The following is a 21900-nucleotide window of genomic DNA, read 5'->3' as shown; positions in this document are numbered from 1 at the left end:
ATAAATTTTTTGTGGAATGCATACGACATTATAAATTTTTTTTTTTTATTATCGAATAATTTTTCAATTTAATGCAGAAAATCCAAAATAAATAAATCTTCTAGAGAAAAGTACAGGTATATATGTAACTTGGATATACATGATTTTAATAGCTGATCAGGTGTATGAATTGGAAATTAAAAATGGCGCGAAAATAAATGGCATTAAATAAATATTTAAAATTTCATTACTTAAATTTAAAATTAAAATGGCCAATCATTAGCATGCAGATAAAAGTGTGAATTGTAAAAGATTTTTAAAATATTCATGTAGGTATATGGGGGATAGACACTAAAACAATTTATGAATTTTAACATATAAAGAACATATAAAGGAGAAGAAATAGAGTTGATCATGTCAGCCATGTGAATGTTTCATGAAAATCTTAGAACTTTATATAATTTTTATGGTTTATGAGGTATGATAAAATTATCTCTCAAACGTTATTAAACGATTAGCAAAATGTCAAATTTTTTTTTTTCGATAAAGAGGCTTGTTACAGATTTTGGCCATGTAAAGTTTAAATATTAAAGTTTAAATAATTTTGTTCACATAATATGGCAATTTTATATATGTTGAACTTAGAGTACAAATCTATACTTCAGACCTCAATTTTTTTAAGAATAGTTATTCATTTATCAAACTACAATAAGAAGTTTTCGTCCACATTCGTGGTGTAGCGAAGCTATGTAGTCGAAAAAAAAGATTCTAAATTAAAACATTGTTACGTGTATTTTACGTTCGAGGGTTTTCAATGTGGCGAAAGAGGAACAACCCATTTTGGGAATTGTATTGGTAACGGTTTTAATATGAGCCCTCTCATTCAAGCTATAGAAATTATAATCCTTAGAGTTTCTTTGCCATATAATTTACTGCGGGAACAAACGGAAAGAGGAACAAGCATGGTTAAACTAAGTTAACAAAAATTAACGCTGATAAAAAACTATGTATAATGTGCGTATTTATGTTTGAGTGGTAAATTTTGTAAATACCTTATGAATGCAGTCCATATAAATATGTGAATTCATTAGTAAAAGTTACAATAAATTAAAAATTTTTCAATTATTAAATTCTACTATAGCAAAAATTTATAGCATACCAAATTGATGCCATATTAAATTTCAAATTTCATAAAAAATTATCGATTAAGTAAACTGAATTTAAGGTTATAATTAACCTATTCAACTATTCTAATGGATCATTCAACTTTATATTAATCTATTATAAGGATGAAGGTTATTTATGTATTGTAAAACAAAATAACAAAATAAAAATTCTTTTATAAAAATATTAATAAAACATTTTTATCGTAGAAATTAAACAGACTGCGTAGTCTACTTGATTTGAACGCTTTAATTTGAATAAAAAAAATTATTTGTTATGAATTTGTTTTAGATTTTTCTTTTCTTTTTTTTTATCTGTCTGCTTTTTTCGGCTTGTTTTATGACAAAATGTTTGCGCAAAAAAAAATAAAATTTATTTATTTTTAAATCAGGTCAAGGTTGCCGTTGATTTAAATTAGACTAGATATAATTATGGGCATTATGGGATGAAAAGAAAAAGACAATGACAATTTATTACGAAAAAAAAATAGTTATTTCTTTACAAATTATTATGAAAATTCTTGATTCTGTATTTTTTAAAAAGTAAAAATATAAAAGAATTAATTATCTACATGGGGAAATGTTCCTAATGTTATTAAAAATTTTATGTTTTATCAACCTTAATATTCCGGATATATTCCCAAAAATGTTCAATTATTTTATAAAATTTTTATTTATAAATTCTATACAAATAAATATCAAATACAAGGTGGTACAAAATGACTATAATGGTTAAAATGCTGAACCTATATAATTGAGTTATAATTGAGAAATTTAGTTCAAGCACATAATAGATGCGTATTTTTTATATCTGAATAAAAAAATCCCCTCTTTGCAATTGAATCTTAATGAAAGAACCAAAAATGGGATACAAAAATAAAAAGGTTAATTAAAATTTGAAATTTTGTTTTGAAGTAAATACTTTTCTTCTGCATTTTAATTTGTTTAATCTTTCAGCTTTTATACATTTTCGACAGGTTAATGTGCTGTCTTCTTTGTCTCGCAATATCGAAAATATAGCTTTATATATGAGACATTTTGCTATTCGGTAAATTCAGATATTATTAAAAGAAGACAAGGTGAAGATTGAGCACAAGGTGAAGATTGAGCATAAGGTGAATTTTTAACAAAAATATCTCTATATATTTTAATAATAGAAAATTAGTTTTATGAATTACTCTAGCTAGAAATTCATAAAACTAATTTTCTACCAGACTGTATTTTTCTTTTATAATTTTCTTTTTATTTAATAACATTTTTAATGCAAATATGGGCATTCACTTAAAAAGCTGGTAATAATATATGTAAGTAATTAACATGATCTTTGCGGTAAATACTATTCATGTAGGTAATATGCAGTGTTACCGTGATATAAGGAAAAAAGTCGCTAGATAATTCTTCAGTTTTTGTAGATGAAGTTTTGAAATAACTGCTATATATAGGAACAAAGTAGTTAAAAAACGACATCACTATGAATATTTATCATAAATACATTATTATATAAGTATGAATATGTGTGTGCCAGTACATATATACATGTTATACGTGCATGTGTAATATTACATTTATGAAATTTTTTTCTTATTTTTAAAAACATATTTTAAATTTTATTTTCAATTGAATCAATAAAATTAATTAAAAAAAAAACATATGGTAGTCATTAAATGGAAACCGTTATCAAATTAATTTAAAGATTGTTCTAAAAATTTTTGTAATTTTTAAGAAAATTCCAGATGTTTTATTAATTTCTTGAATGTTAATTATGCAAATAAAATATAATTGGTATGTATGTATAAATTTGTATTTCCAAGAAAACGATAAAAATTCCAATTTGTTTTGAACAGTCTCATGTAGTTTTTTTTTATAAATTTAACAAAAATTAAAAAATCATGTCATATGGTCTGCTTCACAGTTAAAAGACTATTAACAGATAAGAAATAACCAGGAGTATACGAATTCGTGGCGTTGTTGCACTTTTTTTTGCAAGTTTTGATAAAATATAAGTTGTGGTATTTTAACACCCAATACGATCTCTCAAGGTGACAAAACTTTCTTGAATATACATATATATACATACATATATATGTATGTATATATATAGCATTTTTACCCTTAAATTTATGTTTAACTTTAGTTAAGTCTGAAATATTTTGAATCGGAAAAAAAAATTTAATTTCAAAAATTAAAATTATTTCTTCCTAGTATGCAATGATAAATGCAATTTATATAAAGAAACTTAATATTCTAGAAAGCAAACAATGTAAAGCTTTATTTGATACCGATCATATCAAAGAGGGTAATAACCTATACGATTATTATTTAAATTAAATTCAGATCTTATTTTGGTTTTTTTTTATTAAATACAATCAATCAGAAATACAAGAAGGAAAAAACTGGGTTCAATTTAAATTCACCCACATCAAGAATTTAAGTACGGAAAATTTGCATTTTTTATGTCTTCCTATATAAAAAATGGAATGAAAAGAAAAAAAAATTTTTTTTGTACATGCTTAAGTATTCTGGAGCGAAAGTTTTTATTTATTTATTTTTGGTTAACTTATCAATAAATGGCACATTTCTTGACAAAATGTTCTAAATTTTATGAATTAGTGTTTGATTTTTTTTTCATATAATAATACTTGGAAATGATAAATGATTTGAATCAGTTCAAATATATAAATAAACTCGGGTCAAACCAAAGGTTTGTAATGTAGCACTTTACCTTTTAGCAAGTGAAAATTTAGAGCAATTTATTACTACATTATTAAAATTACTTTCATTCATATACGAGTATATTTTAAAAATTGCATACATTTAGGATGAGAAGACTGTAATCTTAAAAAAAAAAAACGAAAATAAATTTAAAGAAGTTTTAACATAATCCTCAAGTTTAAGGGTTAATTGCTAGAGTTGAAGTTGGTAAAATCTCGAACTCCTGAGGTCTAGAAAAAAAGTCTTTTTATATTATAAAAAAAAGTCTAGTCTTTTTATATTATATAAAAAATTTGAAAAAAAAACAGATTTTAGATAACGGTAAATTTTAACAGACAGAGTGAAGCTAATAAGTACTCTTTTTCAAAATTTCTTTTGCAAAAGTGCTAAGAAAGATGGGAGGTGTTAAGGATTAAAATTATAAGAAATTAAGAATTTCGTGATATATTTACAATAAGCAACAATTTTTAATTTTTTTTTAATCTCTTGAACTTTAGATTCTTGAACTTGAGATTAATGCAAATGAAATTTGTCGAAACTTATAATATCTTTTTTTTTTGTATCTTTCGGTGAGTGTTCAATTTCTATTTTAATGTAAGTAATTTCTTTTTCATAATTAATGATTTAATCGATAAAATTCTTATATATTTTATTATTTACTTACAAAATTTTCTCTTTGTTTCTATATAAAGAAGGTAAATGAACTTTAGAATTTTGTAAAGAAAAAATTTTATTTTCTTTTGGGATTTTTAACAAAATTATTTTTTAAATTGCTTTATAAATACTAATTGAAGTCAAGATTTCTAACTTATTTTGCAGCACGAAAACATATTTGATATTTTTCCATTATATTAAATTCAAGTACCAAACATGAAAAGATGAAAAATAAAGAGGTTAGGTGTTACTGAAAAAAATGTTTGAAAAATTTGTGAAAATTTTTGAAAAAATGTTGAATAAAGGAATTCAAAACTTCGTTAATACGGTAATAATACACAATTTAGCTAATGAATTGTAATTCCCGAAATTTGTTTCCAAAAGCACACTTTTAATGTAATTTTAAAGTTACCAAATGCCATCAATCATATTTTAAGCACTATATCAAAGCACTTTAGTGTTCTGAATGCAACTATTCGATTTTTAAGACTTACGTTTGCATAAGTATGCACAATATGTAGTGACTATACGCAATTTAATTGGCTATTTAATTTTATATTTAATCTAAAATCTTTTGTTTTTCTAAATATTAAAAACAAATAAATTATTTTCCAAAAAAAAAATATTATGCCAACTCATAATTTTTTTTAATAATAAGTTGTTGAAAATCTATTTATTTTTATAAGTGTATGATGACACTTAAAAAATTTTTAATTGAAAATTTTTAGGCCTAACAAAATATTTTTAATTTCAATTTAAAGTAATTTTTAACTTATCTGAAACTCTTAAGTTTTTAATAATATATGGCGAACAATTTAGGAATTTGTGGCTAGTCAACTACTTATAATGTGAAAAAATAAACAAAATCAAAAATTCATAATAATTATTATAAAAATATTATTGATTACAATGCATGAGTATTAATAATTTCAATTTATACGTATACCTATAAAAAATAACAATAATCAATAAAATTTAAGTTGCGTTTTAAGCGCACACGCATTTATCAAAAAAGGTAACCGATTTCAATTCACAATCGATTACAAATTGTATTATAATTAATCTAGACAAATTGTAATTTTTTTAGACGTGTGCTTTAAGTGTGTCATGATATGGTCAAGTGTAAAAAAAATATGTTTGTTATATGTATTAAATAGGAAAGCATAGTTTAATCAAAATATTTTTTAATTATAAAGGGCTTGAGAAGGGTTTATAGTGTTAAATTTTTAAAGATAAATTTAAGGTTAATTTTGATATAAAATTTGCTTATGTATGTTGTAAAGTAAATACAAATTTCATTTTAAAATTCAATTTAGTAGTACGAGTACAAATTTCGGAGTCATAAATCCTTCTTTTGGAGCATATGTTGATCTAGCGAGAAAAAGTAATTTGTGTTAAATTCAATTTTAAAAATTAATGTTCAATGTTTGTAAAAAGTCTTTATAATTTAATAATTTTATGGACTTTTCTATTTCTATATGAACTAGAACACTCGATCAGCCAAAAAAATAAGTTGTTTATAGTACAGAAATGTTATAATTAGAAAATTGTTTTTTTACGACTTGGTCACATTTTCCTCCTAGAGGACGATATTAACTTTTACCTTTGTTAAATCTCAAAATAGAAATATACACGAGCACTTGCACTTAAATAAACAAATTTTGCGAAGAATCTACTTGTAAATGTAATTGTATACTTATGTCCTATTCAGAAGTTAATTAGAATTATTGAGAAAAATGTGATAATTTCTTAAAATTTTTCAATCAAAATGCTTTGATTTTGATTAGTCTGATTTTTTGAGTTACGAAAAGAAAGTATATAAGGGCATATTATAGCAAGTATAGAATTCACGGTTTTGTAAATTTAATGTTATTGTAAATCTTCCTGTACCATCTACAATCATCTTTCAATATTGATTAAATTATTTCGTCATATTCACTGATTTCGTTTTGTGTAATATAGTATGTTAAAAAACCATAGAAAAGCACATTATTCTATTTAAATATTATGGCTTCAAAAATTTGAATTTTAAATTATTTTATAATTTTATTATTAACAATAAATTTTTCACTTTTGTTAACATTGTTGCGTGCTAGAAATGTTATTTATTATATCATTATTATTGATATTATTTACAAAGTATGTATTTGAATATTATGAGAATGGCCATATACATAACATTATTAATTTTGCTCACAATAAAATATCTATATACTATAATAACTATTTAAATGTAATATTAACACTTTAATGTTAACTTATTTATATATATATGTATATTGAGATTAAGTGTAATGAATTAGTGATCAAAATTCAATAATTCTAATCATAATCATTAAGTCAATTAGAATTTTAAAGTTTTTTTTTCTAAATAGCTACAATATAATGACTTGAATTCTATATGAATTGTAGATGAACAGATGATTAAAAATGTATACGGTATTCAAATATTTTTTAAACTATACGATATAACAATAACATATTTTGTAAGTATACATAATATAAAGTTATTTGCTAACAAAGTATAAGGGAATACCATTTCTATAATAGTTGAAGAAAAAAAAGAGAAAAACAAAATTAACCATATATGCACAAATGATTATCGCCAGATGACGTATTACAATTTCCGCGTTCCGTATAAAAATATCGCGTAATTACTAATATTTTAATATAATAATAATTAAGTAATGACTTATAAATTAAGCTTTTGAATAAAGCATATTATTACTATAATTATTAAGTGAATATGAATAAAACAAAATATACAATTGCTTCTTTTTCATTTAGAAAAATTATTGAGATTTAAATTTGTAAAAATTTTTAATGAATTGAGAAAATTCCATTGTGTTTATTTTTAGTTTTTTATACACACAAAAGCTATATAAACTTATTATGGTATATAGCTGCCTTTTGTTTCTGCTTTGTATTGAAAAATTATTGTGCTTTCGATAAATAAATACATTGAACATTTAATAAAATTCGATTTTTGAAAATTAAATAGATTTATGTACAATACAATTAATGATTAAGTTATAATTTATAATATTATTATTTATTCAAATTCATATATTGAAATTTTAAAGATCATGTGGAATGTGATCAATATCTCATACTTTGTTTGCAAGCATTCATTGATATATGCGCAAAAATATTTGGTGCCATCATATTTTTTCTAATCTAATGGCATTAAAATTATGTAAATACCTAGTATATGTTGTAGTGTAATTTCAATGCAATTAAAATAATTTAATTTTTAAAGATGTTATTATAAAAAATTTTTTATATGCTTTCTTTCATATCAGAGTTGCAGTAATACTTGGTCCCTATGTCCTATATAAAGTTTATAAGCTATAAATATTGGATTTTTCTAACAATATTCCAATATTTTCAATTTAAGAGCATTAAACCGCAATCAAACCTTAAATAAAATAATTATGAAAGTTTTGCATTATTTGGTAAATTTATTAATAGAAAAAAATTATTACTAAACTTGAAGGCAACTATATCAGATTAGTTTATTGTTATTGGAGAATTTCAAAATATAATTTAAATCTTTATAGAATTTTAATATAATTCTAATAGAACCTGCTTATAATTTTAATTTATAATTTTCATTACTTCCAGGGTGTTTTTCATAATGCAATATTCTTTTGCATTAGAACACAAAAAACTTAGAATACCAACAAAGGGTTAAAAATATTCAGTGTTAATTCCAAATTTAAGTAAATTGAAAATGATGATGCGTACTAATTTTCATTCCATAAAATTTTTTTTTACTCAAAATTTCATTATAATTTTAAATTTGAGAAAAAATGAATTTGAAAACTTGAATTCAAATATACATACATACACACAAAATAATTTTATTTATTTATAATCAAGATTTTGTAATTCTATGAATCAGTTAAATAATATTACCATTGTATTAATTAGTTAATTAAATAACTTTTATTTTTTAATATTATAAAAAAAAAATTAAAAATATTATGAAAGTTTTTCATTATTTTTTTTCTTCAATTTTGTTTACTGAAATTTTATAAATTATTTTGTAAATTAATAAATAAATATTTTATTTATTTGTTCTACTATATGACAAATGATTAAATTTTTCAAATATTATTTATTTTTTTTATAATGTAAATTATTTAAATATTCTTGATTGGTATTTAAAATATATTTATAATAATACGTGATGTGAAATAATTTTATATAAATAATTATTGAAATCACGTGATATTTAATATAACATTATTAAAGAATTTAATACAGTTTACATTATTTTGTTAATTGTGCAATAAATATTATTGCTAAATATTTTATTTTAAAAACATTGAATTTTGTTATTTCAATAAAATTTTTTTCATTCTAATCGTGTATTAAAAGTTGTTTACAACTTTTACTTTATTAGAATGAAAATAATTAAGGTTTTCTGTTTCCAAAGGTTGTTTTAACGCAAAAAATGTTTGCTCACAATTTTGTGTATTTTTCACTAGAAATAACATATTTACTAATGATATATTTTAATTCTTAGAGTAACAGCAAAAAATTATAAAAGTTGGAAATTAAAACGTAAGAAGACAATATGGAAAATTTAAATATGGTAAATTTATACTAAAAAATATTTGTAATTTTACACAAACGAAATTTGCCTAGTACACAGAAGTGATTTTATTTACACAAATATTATAGAATATTATTTTGGATGCAAGTTGTACACATTAATATTATATTACTCATGTTAAACGTGAGCAGAGGAATTATCTGTGCATTATTTTAGTAGTTGTAAGAAATATCTTCTGTAATAGAATAAAAGTGTAAAAATACATTAAAATGTTGTAAAAATAACCATAGAATTGTAAAATTACAATACGCATTTAAAATATTGAGAAATAAAACTCAATTTTAACTGCTATTAATGTGATATATTGACAAGAATTTTGACTACAGAATTTATGAAGTAGTTCCTATATTATAAATAAGGTTATTAAAAGCCAATTCATTTCTGAATCTTTCTTATTGTGATCTAATTTTTTGTTTATTATGTACATTCGTATATTTCATTACAATATTATATTGTACTGATATCAATAAGTAATTTAAAAGAAATTTTCTATATTAAATCAAATTTATTGTTTATTTAAGAAATTTATAAAGAAAAAAAAATATTGTTATTTATTTAATTTATAAATTTATTTTTTCTTCATATATAAATATTTGAGTTAAAAATTTTATTCATTTTTTATAGAAAAGTATTTATGTGCTTATGAAGTGTTATACACCATAATAATTATTATAACAAAAGAAAACAAAAAAAAATACTAACGATACAGCCATTTTAAATGAAATTTCAAAATAACAAATAAATTATATGTGTTCTAATTTCTTTTAAAAATATAAAAGTATCAAATTTCAATAATAAATTATGTGAGTAATATGGAAGAACAGCTGATTGCTCGTGTAAATCAAAGGTGTTTATTAAAAATACAAAGTAAAATTGAAAATTTGAAAAATTTTGGATAGCAACAACTCAATTATTACCAAAAAAATATACCAATTGATTTTTTCGAAAATATTTGCTTTATATTAAATTTATTGAACTATATATAAATATTGATATGCATATTTATTATTTGACGTAAATTGATTGATTTATTCACCGAGAAATTTCAATTAAGTTAATGTACACTTAATATTTAATAAAAAGAATAAAGTCAATAACATTATGTTGCGGTTTGCTATTTTTTAACACTCAAATGTTATATACATTCCTACCACTTATCATGTACAGTTCATACAATATTGTGTATTTAAGCAATATAAATTTTAATATTTTGAACATTTCTGCTCTTCTATTAATTGTTGTTGGCACTATAAGGCATACTTCTTAATTTAATATTTATAACGGCAATGGCAGTAACTCTCAATTTTTAGTACACTTATAACAATAAATTTACTTTGCTAATTATGCTTTTGTATCACTTTTTTTTTGAAAATTGAATTTATTTACAATTCAGCACAATGGTGTTGGATTTTTGAAATTCACCTATCTCACATTAAATTGCCCTATGTATGGATATTTGAGATTTTTGGATTAATCTTTTATTAAATTCTTTTATGTTAATTAAAATTATAATTTACATTAACCGATGAATTTTAATTAGCATATTTTTTACTATTTTTCATATTTGAGATTATTTTTTTTTTGCTAATTTTTTGTTAACTAAATTTAATGTAAATAAATGCCGTCATTAATTTTAAAATAACTTTTTTAAGTTTTTGGTTTAAAGTTTTTATATTACATAACTGACCGTTATATAGAGTTTACATTAGGTGTGGGCTTATTTCACATTAATTCAAAATATCACACATATTTCTTCGAATTATTTACATATGCGGAGAATTTGCGATCAACGAAAACAGCAAACATTTAAAATAAGTAATTAATTTTAATTTTGAATAAAATTAATAAAAATTTTTTTTCCTAAATTTAAGCTGCTGTGACTTTACATATGATTTCACAAACAAATACACATTGTATTAAATTAAGATTTTTAAAAAATTAACATAATTAAATTTAGTATAGGGTTTTATTGGAATATTTTAATTATTTAATTAATATGAAGAAATTAATTTTAAAATAGATCAAATTTTATATTTTGTGGGTTTTAAAAAAAATTTATTGCGGTTCACTGAACTCTCTTAAAGTTATGATACTCTTATAATATCACTTGTTAAATTGCTGCGCAGTATCTTTGTTTTAATAGCAAAATTTTGTATAATAACATATACAAAGTATATAAATATCCAATGTTATAATGTACGTTGCTAGGACTGGCTCGAAATTAAGTATTGAAATAAGAACATACTGTACTAATATTACCTCATTTCTATTATATTTTCTTTTTGGGTTAGCTTTTTTTTGCATATAGTTACCTATAATTTCTCATAAACTCGTGTTCCAAATATTTTGTAATTGTTAAAATAATTCGTTTAGCACAGTATTCATGATATTGTTAAGATCATAATATTTTTATATAGATATTATTAAGAATATCAACAAGAATTATTAGAATATGCAATAACCTGTTACATATAATTAATCTCACAAGCAATATATTGGAAGTCTATTATTACATTTAGCAATATTTTCAAAAAAAACAATATTTCAACTCTTATCTACAATATTCACAATTTTTTCAGTTTGATATTTAAAATTTTATATTATGTTCGTACATATAAGTATGAAAACTTGTTAAACAAATTTTAATTTTAACATTGAATGCAAAATTATTATGTTGAATTGGACAACAGTCTAGAGTAATAAAACATGTTTTTATGATTTGGGGATTTTTTTTTTCAAACATGTATTTTTCTTAAAAATTGCACTATAATAAATAAAATTGGAATTTATTAATAAAAGAGTGTAATAAACTTGAGTATCTGATTTGCATAAATAATATATGTATAATAGTATTTTATATTTTTTAATATATTTTTATTTTAAATGTACATATACATGGGTAGGTTTGTATATTTTTAATTGTAAGTGTTCGATTACTTTATTTTATTAATGAAACTGAAATTTGACTCTTGTGGAACGATTTCTAGAAATACTTACACTTATATATACTATACATTTTGTAAAATATTAATTATATATTAAAATTAAAGTTAATTTTGGTTTTTTGATATAATGCCAAGTATACAATCACTTTACCTACACATTTATACAATCTAAATAAAAAATCATTTGTGAATTTATTATGATAATTGTGTCAACGATCTATTAAGTATTTGAAGCGTAAGTATTATTTTCATGCATTTTATATATATATATATATATAACAGAATTGTAATTCATATTATAACAATATAATGTGCACGTATAACTCTGATTATAATAATGGTATAATATTACTCAGTAAAATTATAAAAAGCAAAAATTAAAAATTAAAATATTATATGAGGAATTTCCAGTTTTTTTATATATACTTTATGTATAATTTATATGTAGACCTCTATGTTTATAAGTGGATATACCTTTAAACATATACATGGTATTTAAGTTATAATAATCGTTGATGAGAGAATCCATTTAATTATATAATTTAATGTTAATAATAAAAAGAAAAACTTATTCTTGCTATTCAACACTATTGTTTTTTCTCTATTTTTCGCTCTATGATTAAAAGAACAAGGTTATTTATCTATATTTTGTGTTTATTCTTTATATAAATTACTATTTACTTTATAAAACCAGTATATGTACATATATACCTAAGAAAATAATCATTATATAATTTGTAATATAGTTAATAATTGATTTATTAAGAATTATTTGTTATAATGCCTGCAAGTAAAATAATTTCCGAAATTCATAATTAACAATATGAAATTATAACTACTCGTATTGTAACTTATATGTTATTATTATAAAATGGTATGTGTATCGTAAAATAATGTCGTAAATATATAAAATAATTATTACTTGCTTGTAATATTTTAATAATTATTAAAATTATATGTTATAACTAACTACTTATTGCTGTATTCTTTGTTTATTTTCTTACTTAAGATAATTTCAAAATTAATAAAATTTATTATATTAAACGGCATATGCAATAATATCAATTGAAAATAATAAAATTCTTATTGTACACGTTTAACTAAATTCTATATTATTTTCATAAAACTATTATACACGTGTATAAAATTCGCTTGTGTGATTGTAGTATTACAGTTTTATTTTCTTTAAATTAAAAAAACAATGACAATAATGAGTTTGCAATTTCATTTTTTTTTTGGTAAAAGTTATTTTGAAAACAAAAACCAAAACATACGTGGGTTAAAATTAGTATAGCAGAATTAATTACTAAATTGTAGGAATATTATATTTGTATTTCTTTTCTTTAATTAATTTAATTATAATAAATTAAATAAAGTGTTAATTATTTAAAATACACAATTTGTGTTACAAAATATTTTTATTTTCTTTTTAAAAATTTTAATTAGTACAAGATCAAAGTTTAATTTTATGAGGATAAAAATTTTATATACGTGATGTTTAACGTGTTTTCGTTCTTGTTTTTTTGGTTGTGACTTCTAGCTTTATTTATAGTATATTATTCAAAATTAATTATAATTATTTTTTAAATTTTGTAAATATTTATTCATATATTATAATTAAATAAGATAATTTAACTATGAAATGTTTTTAATCGAATGAAAGTCAGCGTTTATTTATTATTTTTATGATGTGTGTTTATATATTTCCAACATGTAAGTAAAGATTCGAAAAGTGTCTTAAAACTTAAATGTACGGCCGTTGATTTCGTCTATAATATATAATACACGCGGTATTATAATAAGGAACACGATTAATTAAGCATAAATTTATTGTTGTGTTAAAAATTTTAAGCATTGAAATCTTTTGTTTTTATTATAGGATTTTGAAATTTATGGAATACAAAATTTATTGCCGAGCAGTAGACTTTATTAAGTTTGAAAACTTTCTTTTGTTTATCATAAGATATAATAAATTATTCATTTGAAATATTAAAGTCATTATGAATTAATAATTAATATAATTAATTCGATTTAATTAATTTAATAACAGTTCCGATGAGGTTTTAATATATGCTCATCTTTTGATGATTTAATATATCAGTTCTTTGAAGATAATGTAAATATTAATAAAAAAAAATTGGGAATTTTGTTTATTATTAATAAAAATCTTCATTACGTAATCATAAAATATTTCGGGGAATTTTTTTCAAATTTTTTTTTTCTTGAAGAATTTTCTCTAAAATCAAATCGCAGAATTAAAAAAGAAAACAAAATCTTTGTTTTTTATATAATATGATGAAGTGCTATTAGTATTTTTTCTTTCAGATTTTAAATTTGGTGACGATTAATTCTCTATACTTGTATACAAAACATGATATTTAAAACCAATTTTGGAGAAATTTTAAGATAAATTTAGCATGTTATTTAAGTATTTTTAGTCCTAGTCTTATTTATGAATAAGCTTATTTAATTTTATTTCATTCTTTGAAAAATCTGGTTTTCTTTAAACATTTTAAAATAAATTTACATAGCTGTAGCAATATGATAAAACTGCTTGATTCAAAATTAATGGTTTCACATCAAGTATAAACGATCTGAATTAAATTAAAATTTCGGAATCTTAGTTGCGAATATTTGTTGAAATAATAATTTGGTTAAATTTTTCAAGGCGAGTTATTTACCCATTTAAATTGTTTGAATTGAACTTCAATTTATATGGTTGTATGTACAATCACGGTGAATTTGAATATGTTAATTTTAGGCTAAATTTGACTCTTTTTGTTTTTAGTAAAAAGATTTGTTTTTAGTAAAAAAAATCTAAAGTTATGATGTTCTGCTTTCTTCGGGAAATCTTTTCATTCACAACAAATAATTTTGAGATAAAAAAAAGTAATTTTCTGTAGGTGGCAAAATATTGCAGGTATTGACATCCAAAAAAATCATAAAATATTGATTTATTAATAAAATTTAATTTAACGGAAGGCACGCTTTAACATTGAAAAGTGATTTAATTTGCATAATTTAAAAACAATAAAAAGTACAAGTTGACACATTTTAATTTAATACGGCTATAATAAACAGGGTGAGTATTAAAATATTATATGTGAACTTAAAATAAAAATGTTCACTTTACTGAAAGCTTTCTTCTAAATTATTCAGAATAAAAAAAAAATTATTTATGGGTTTAAAATACTACAAAATTTTTTTCTGTAATTAATTAGCATTAATTTTTGTTGAATTTTAAATTAATTTGTGGATGAGAGAGGGCACAATACACGCATTATGAACGTAATTTTTTATTTATTTTTAATTTTCAAATTCGCATATATGTATGTGTTTGTATAACGATATGAATGGGTAAAATTTTGTAAATATTAAATTTTTCAGTTTCTTAATTATCTATAAGGTAATTTTTCAATTGAATATACTGAATTGGTTAAAAATATTTTATAATACACGTATATTTCTATATGTACGAAATAATTAAAACCGTTAATTGATTAGTAGCGCCGTTGAAATGTTAATTTAATTAAAAAGGAAAATGTTTTTAATTGGACGTATCGTGCGAATGACGTAAATGATATCATTGACTAATTTTTCTTTCAAAATTATCGTCATAATTTAATTGAAATAATTGATCTGATTCTTTCTTATTTTAAAGATGTGCAAGTCAAGAGAGAACATAAGTTGTAATCGTTATGACGTACGTAGAGAATCATCAAAAATGAGGATTTTTTTTTTTTAGAAAATGGTAAATTATCTATTGTCTGTTCTACATACATAGTTGTTTAAATGAATTTTCGTACATAAATTAGTAATATTCAATATAGCCCCGGTATTCATATTTGTAGCGTTGGAAGTAGAAGTGAACTTTATTTAAAAGTTTTTCTGTGTTTAAAGGTACAAATAATTTTACCGTATAATTAATCTTGTAAATTAGGTACTCGTATCTCTATTGATCCTTACTTCCTCTCTATTATTGCACACTTCTGCGTGTCGTGAGTCTATTTCTTTACTAAATTTAAGCCTTATGGAAAGGGTTAATTTATATAACATTTAGAAAAAGACATATTTTACGACACCTTTGTCTTACTTATTGTCTTACTTATTTCACAATATAGATGTCAACAAGTATATTTGTATTTATACAATGAAACCGAAAACAGCAATGATATTATAATTGCATTTATAACACTATAATTGCATTTATAAAATTCCCAATTACACTCTTTTAATTTAATCAGTTGGATTAATAATCGTCTTAATATTGTAAACGTTAATTTGATTTTTTTTTTTAAAATTCTTAATTGATTAAATTTATCTGATATGATTACAATTTATCTAGTAAAAAAAGATAGTTTCAGGTGAAGGTTTTTATACGATAACAAAGAAAATAAATAAAATAAATTTTTATTTTTGATTGGTAAATATAAAATGGGGGTTATTTTTAATTAATAATTACCTACATATATATATTTGTCAACTTGTGTAATACCTGAAATACTTATATAGAATTTGCGTATTTTGAGGTGCTATAAAAATATTTAAGAATACACATATACGAGTATAACTATTATAATTAGTTTACTAGAAATCGATAATACACATAAATAATATTTGTACATAAATATTGTTTTAACGCTTAATGTAATTGCTGGGTTCCTAATAAATTGATAAGTTAAACCGGCATTTCTTATCAATTTAGTATAAATTTTTTATTATATATTTTTTGATGTATGGAATATTTTAAATGGTAGCAAATCTATTAATAATAATATTTCATTTCATTTAAACAAAAATAATTGTGATTTTAAGTATACACACTTTTACATGCGTACAGTGATACAAGATTCATATTCCATATTAAATGTTTTAAGACAAAAATTAGGTTGAGTATTTTAATTAAAATTTATGTAGGGGGACATTATAAGAAAATTTTAATAAATGCTTAAAATGTTACATAAAACTTTTGTGTTCTATAATAAGATCAGTTGGTATTTAAGTGTGTTATAATATAAGACTTTTAGACTTAAGACAGTTAATAATATCGGGATGTTGTTGGAATAGAAAATTGGAGGGAACATAAATTATGCAATTCATAAACAATTAAAAATTTTTATATTAGAAATGAATATTGCATTTTTCGATATACAAAAATAACTTAATTAATTATTTTAAATTATACAATTTTTTCTCTCACATTTTAATATGCACTACAAATACCGCATCATTGTATCACATACATAATACTATATTATACAAATACACATACATATGTGTAATTAAATGTTGTCACATAGCTTTATCTAAATAATTTGTGATATTAAAATAACGTAAAGTTTTAAGAAAGTAAACATACAAATGAGAGGTAAGTATAAAATAACAATAATAAAAATAAAAAAAATTAATTTTGTTCATTTACATTCCGCTTAAATGCGCTAAGTGTATGAAAGTTTTCATTTCGTTTAAAAATAAAAAATTTCTAAAATAAAAAAAAATTTTTTATCAAATTTATGATTTTAAAAGCGTTTTGTTTTCATAATTATTTTAGTTTTTTTTTCATATACATATATATATATATATATATATATATATATATATATATGTACATATATGTATATTATTTCAGGTAAGATAAGATAGTTTTTATTGTTTAAATTTATGGCAATGATCTTGACTGCAACAATCGGTTATTATTTTGTTAATAATTAATCAAAATAGAGTAATATAGGAGTTTTGCTTTGATGCTAGCGAAAATATGAAGTATTTTTATTAATTTCAAGTTCAGAATATTTTTTGTATTATTTTTTAATTCTTATTTACTATTTTTTTTTTTTGGTACACATACAAAATAATTAATTGTCTAAAAATAGTTGCTTTATGAGATAACGATATCATTATACCCTGCACTTCATGAAGGGTATATTAACTTTGGTATGGAGTTTGTAACTACTTGAAGGAGTCACCTGCGGTATGGACATATATATATATTCTTGCTCAGCGTAAAATTCTGCGTTGATTTAGACATGTCCGTCCGTCCGTCCGTCCGTCCGTCCGATCGCACGATAACTCAAAAACGAATAATGCAATCGACACCAAACTTTCACAAGTTGCTTCTTTTGTGCCAAGGACGAACCCTATTGTTATTGGACTAATTCGGACAACGGGTTCGGGTAGCTGCCATACAACTCAAAGAGTTTATTTTAAATATTTCAAAAACTAATAAAGCTATAAATTTAAAATTTTGTATACATGTGTCCAATTATATTCTACACATGCCCTAAAAATTATAATGGGATAGCTGCACCGGTTCGGGTGGCTGCCATACAACCCCAACAGCAAATTTTTTATATTCGGAAAAATAATAAAGTCAGATTCATGAAACTTGGCAGTTGTGTGTCCAATTATAGGTCACAGATATTTCTGAAGTTTTGGTGGAATTGCTTGACAGGTTCGAGTGGCTCCCATACAAGTCCAAAAGCTTATTTTAAATATTTGGAAAAGTAATAAAGTTAGATTCATGAAACTTGGCAGTTGTGTGTCCAATTATATGTCAGACATATCCGTGAAGTTTCTATAGAATGGTTTCACAGGTTTGAGTAATTGCTATACAACAATGAAAGGTGCAGGGTATAATTCAATCGGTTCATACCGACTGAAACGTTTTTACTTGTTTTATTATCAATCATTCATAAAAATCTGGCAATTTTTTAATTGATAAATTCGGTATTCTTTCATACAATATTAATTTCGGTTATGGCTCTTGTTAATATTTTAGGGCACATACAAAAGAAAAGGAATGTAATTTTTAATATCTAAATTATTCAATTGAATTGATTGATTTGAATTTTGATAACATTTACGATTTTGCTATCGTAATTCTATTTGAAGTACCAGATTTGAGGTACTATACAAAAGATTACATTGTATATAAATAGTAGTCTATATATCAAGAATACGTATATTTTTATTGCATACTTGCTACTTTATAATACACAAACTTAAGTACATTCATTATAGATAGGCTTTAATTAATTAAAAAGAAAAATTTTGTGCTTTTTTAATAGTTCTTAACTATTCCAAAAAAAAAAAATTTTTACTTGGAATTTTTTTGAAATTTATTAACATAATGATTATTATTTTCAAAAATATGACTAAGTTGCGTAGACATTAAGTAGAACTACATATAAAATATTATGAATATAAACAAGGTTTTACGATTGAAAAAAAAAATTTTAAAGCAATAAACACTTTTTATTAGTTTAACTGAAACTGTGGTTTATAGACTGAAATTTTTTATGTCAACATTTTCTTTATAATAAAATTAAAATATGAAAATTTCGAACACAATACAATTATTATCAGCCTTGCATGATTTAAAAGAAAATATTTTATAAAATATTTTGCCGGTTAATGATTCTTACTAATTCAAATTCAATAAATTAATTATAATTATTATAAAATCATATTTAAAATATTTTAATACTTACTTGCAAATTGTAATCCAAACATAACAACAAAACCAACTACAAATGATGCATATGGTATTAAACCACTACGTTCTTTTGATAATATTTCAAAAAATACAACATATAATAAAGTACCAGTTGCTAATCCTTGTAATATTGCTGATGGAATTGCTGATGCAGTACCATTATCATATGAACTTACAAGTATACCAATACCAATACCAAGTGGACTAACAATTGCAAATGTGATAACATATGTTATTGATAACCATAATTTTGTTCTTGTTACAATTAATTCAACACCAACACAAAATGCTAATACTAATTTATGAGCTGATACAGCACCAAACATATACCAAACATTATCTGTTTTACTTTCTAGACCGACAGCTAAACCTTCAAATAATTCATGTACAGATAATGCTAAAACAACTAATAAACCACGTAAAGATGCTACAATATGATCTTCATTTAAAGCTCCAATTGGTAGATGACTGTGACCATGACTATGACCATGACCATTGTGGTCATCATGTTTATGAATATTATCATTATTATTATTGTGAATTTTTTGATGATCACGATGATGTTGATTATTGTGTTGTTGATTTTCATGTACTTGACTATAAAAACTACTATTATTACGACTAAGTGGTTTCTTTTTATAAATGTGGTCATGCTGATGGTGACCATTTATATTTTGTTCATGTTCATAACTATGATTAATTATTCCAGGATTTTGTTGTTGTTCCTGTGAGGAATTATTTGTCTGATTTGTGATTTCCTTTTCTTTGCTTAAACTGTTTTCAACTAAATTATCGATTATCATATTTGATACGGTTTGATTTCTTTCAACATCATCTGATGCATAATTTTTTTTCATACCATTTGAATTTTTTTGATCACCAATCGATTCCTTATTTGCCAATGATGTTGTTGTTGCTGCTGATGATGATGATGAAGTTGATTTTCTTTTAACTAATATACTATCTGTTATACTAATACCACGTACAAATGCTCCAGTAGCATTTTGTGCATCTTTATTATGTCGATGTATGTATGTATGTATTAGTTCTTCAACTAAAAACATTGCAAAAAAACCTAAACACATTAATAGTTCAGCAAAATTAAAATTAAAATCAGGTAAAACATGTTTCGATTGTAATGTTTGAATATTTTCTTTAACTTCTGGTAATAAATGTAAAAATGTTGTACATAACAGAACACCACCACCAAAATATAAAAGACATTTCACAACAGTTGCTGATCTAGCATTTGTATTCTTTTCGGTCCATTTAAAACGGCGATTCAATAAAAAAGGTATGCAACCGCATAATGTAGAAGCACAAAATAATACTACCATTGCTGTTGCTTTTGCAATTATTATATCATTTTGATCATTTTCATGATCGTGGTCGTGATCGTGGTCATGATCGTGATCATGATCATCAACATGATCTGTTGATCCATTTAATGATTTCGCAAAAATATTTCCAGCATTATTACTGGGATGATGATGGTGATCATTTGAAGAAGAGCTTGCATTTGTTAAATTTGTAGCAAGCTCTTTTATTATTAAATTTAAAACATCAGTCGAATTCATTGTCCTCTTTTAGTTTTTTTCTTTTTTATTTTACGTATTAATAATTCACAATAAAAAATTAAAAATTATGCAAACAAATATCACAACAATTTTCCTGTTCTTATTAAGTAAAATATTTTTTTTTGTTTTGCCAATCGAATCTATTTTTCGTTATAAATTTTTATACAAACTCGTCATTTAATATTTGTTATATTTCACTTATATATAACTAATAAAATTTTTCATTTTTTAATATTTTTTTATAGCAAATTAAACATTTAAAGTTAGTAGATCCTATGTTATTTTAAAAGTCCTTTTTATGACAAATAACAATGTCATAAAATTGACTTTATAAATGATTTTTCCACAGTCAAATCAAATTGTAAACTGAAAATTGTTATAGTAAACTGGTAACTAATATACCAAAGTTGATCGTAGTATTTATTACTAAAAAAAAATATTTTGTGTATCAACACACTTATTAATTCTGTTTATGTACAAAATACAGGTAGATAAATGTTGTTTACCTATATGTTATATGATATTTATATGGTACATACCTGGTACACTCAAAATGAGAGAAGAGAGGAAAATTTCAAAATTAAAAAAGATCGAATTAACTGATATTCTGAAATGGGAGCCAATAATACTACAACTACTACTGCAAAAAAAAAAAAAATAAAAATATAATTTTAAAATTTTACTCTCTCTCTTTCGTTTTGTTTTCTTTTTCTAGTATATTTTTGTTATTACAATTCCCGATCCAAACAAAAGA

The 21900-nt window shown here is 22.5% G+C and overlaps 1 protein-coding gene across 1 annotated transcript in view; it reads right to left on the bottom strand.

Moving 5' to 3' along the window:
* The window catches only part of LOC129615140 (protein zntD-like), a 38755-nt gene extending 17270 nt beyond the window's left edge, over positions 1–21485 (bottom strand). The window contains exon 1 of the mRNA XM_055530217.1: positions 19565–21485. Within this exon, the coding sequence (XP_055386192.1) occupies positions 19565–21146 (1582 nt within the window). The 5' untranslated portion in view covers positions 21147–21485. The remainder of the gene's footprint in view (positions 1–19564) is intronic.
* Between the last annotated feature and the right edge of the window lie 415 nt (positions 21486–21900).

Source organism: Condylostylus longicornis, unplaced genomic scaffold (assembly GCF_029603195.1).
Source record: "Condylostylus longicornis isolate FDR11 unplaced genomic scaffold, ASM2960319v2 ptg000135l, whole genome shotgun sequence".
NCBI lineage: Eukaryota > Metazoa > Arthropoda > Insecta > Diptera > Dolichopodidae > Condylostylus > Condylostylus longicornis.
The sequence above is the reverse complement of the archived record's forward strand: the minus strand, read 5'-3'. Positions and strand labels throughout refer to the sequence as shown.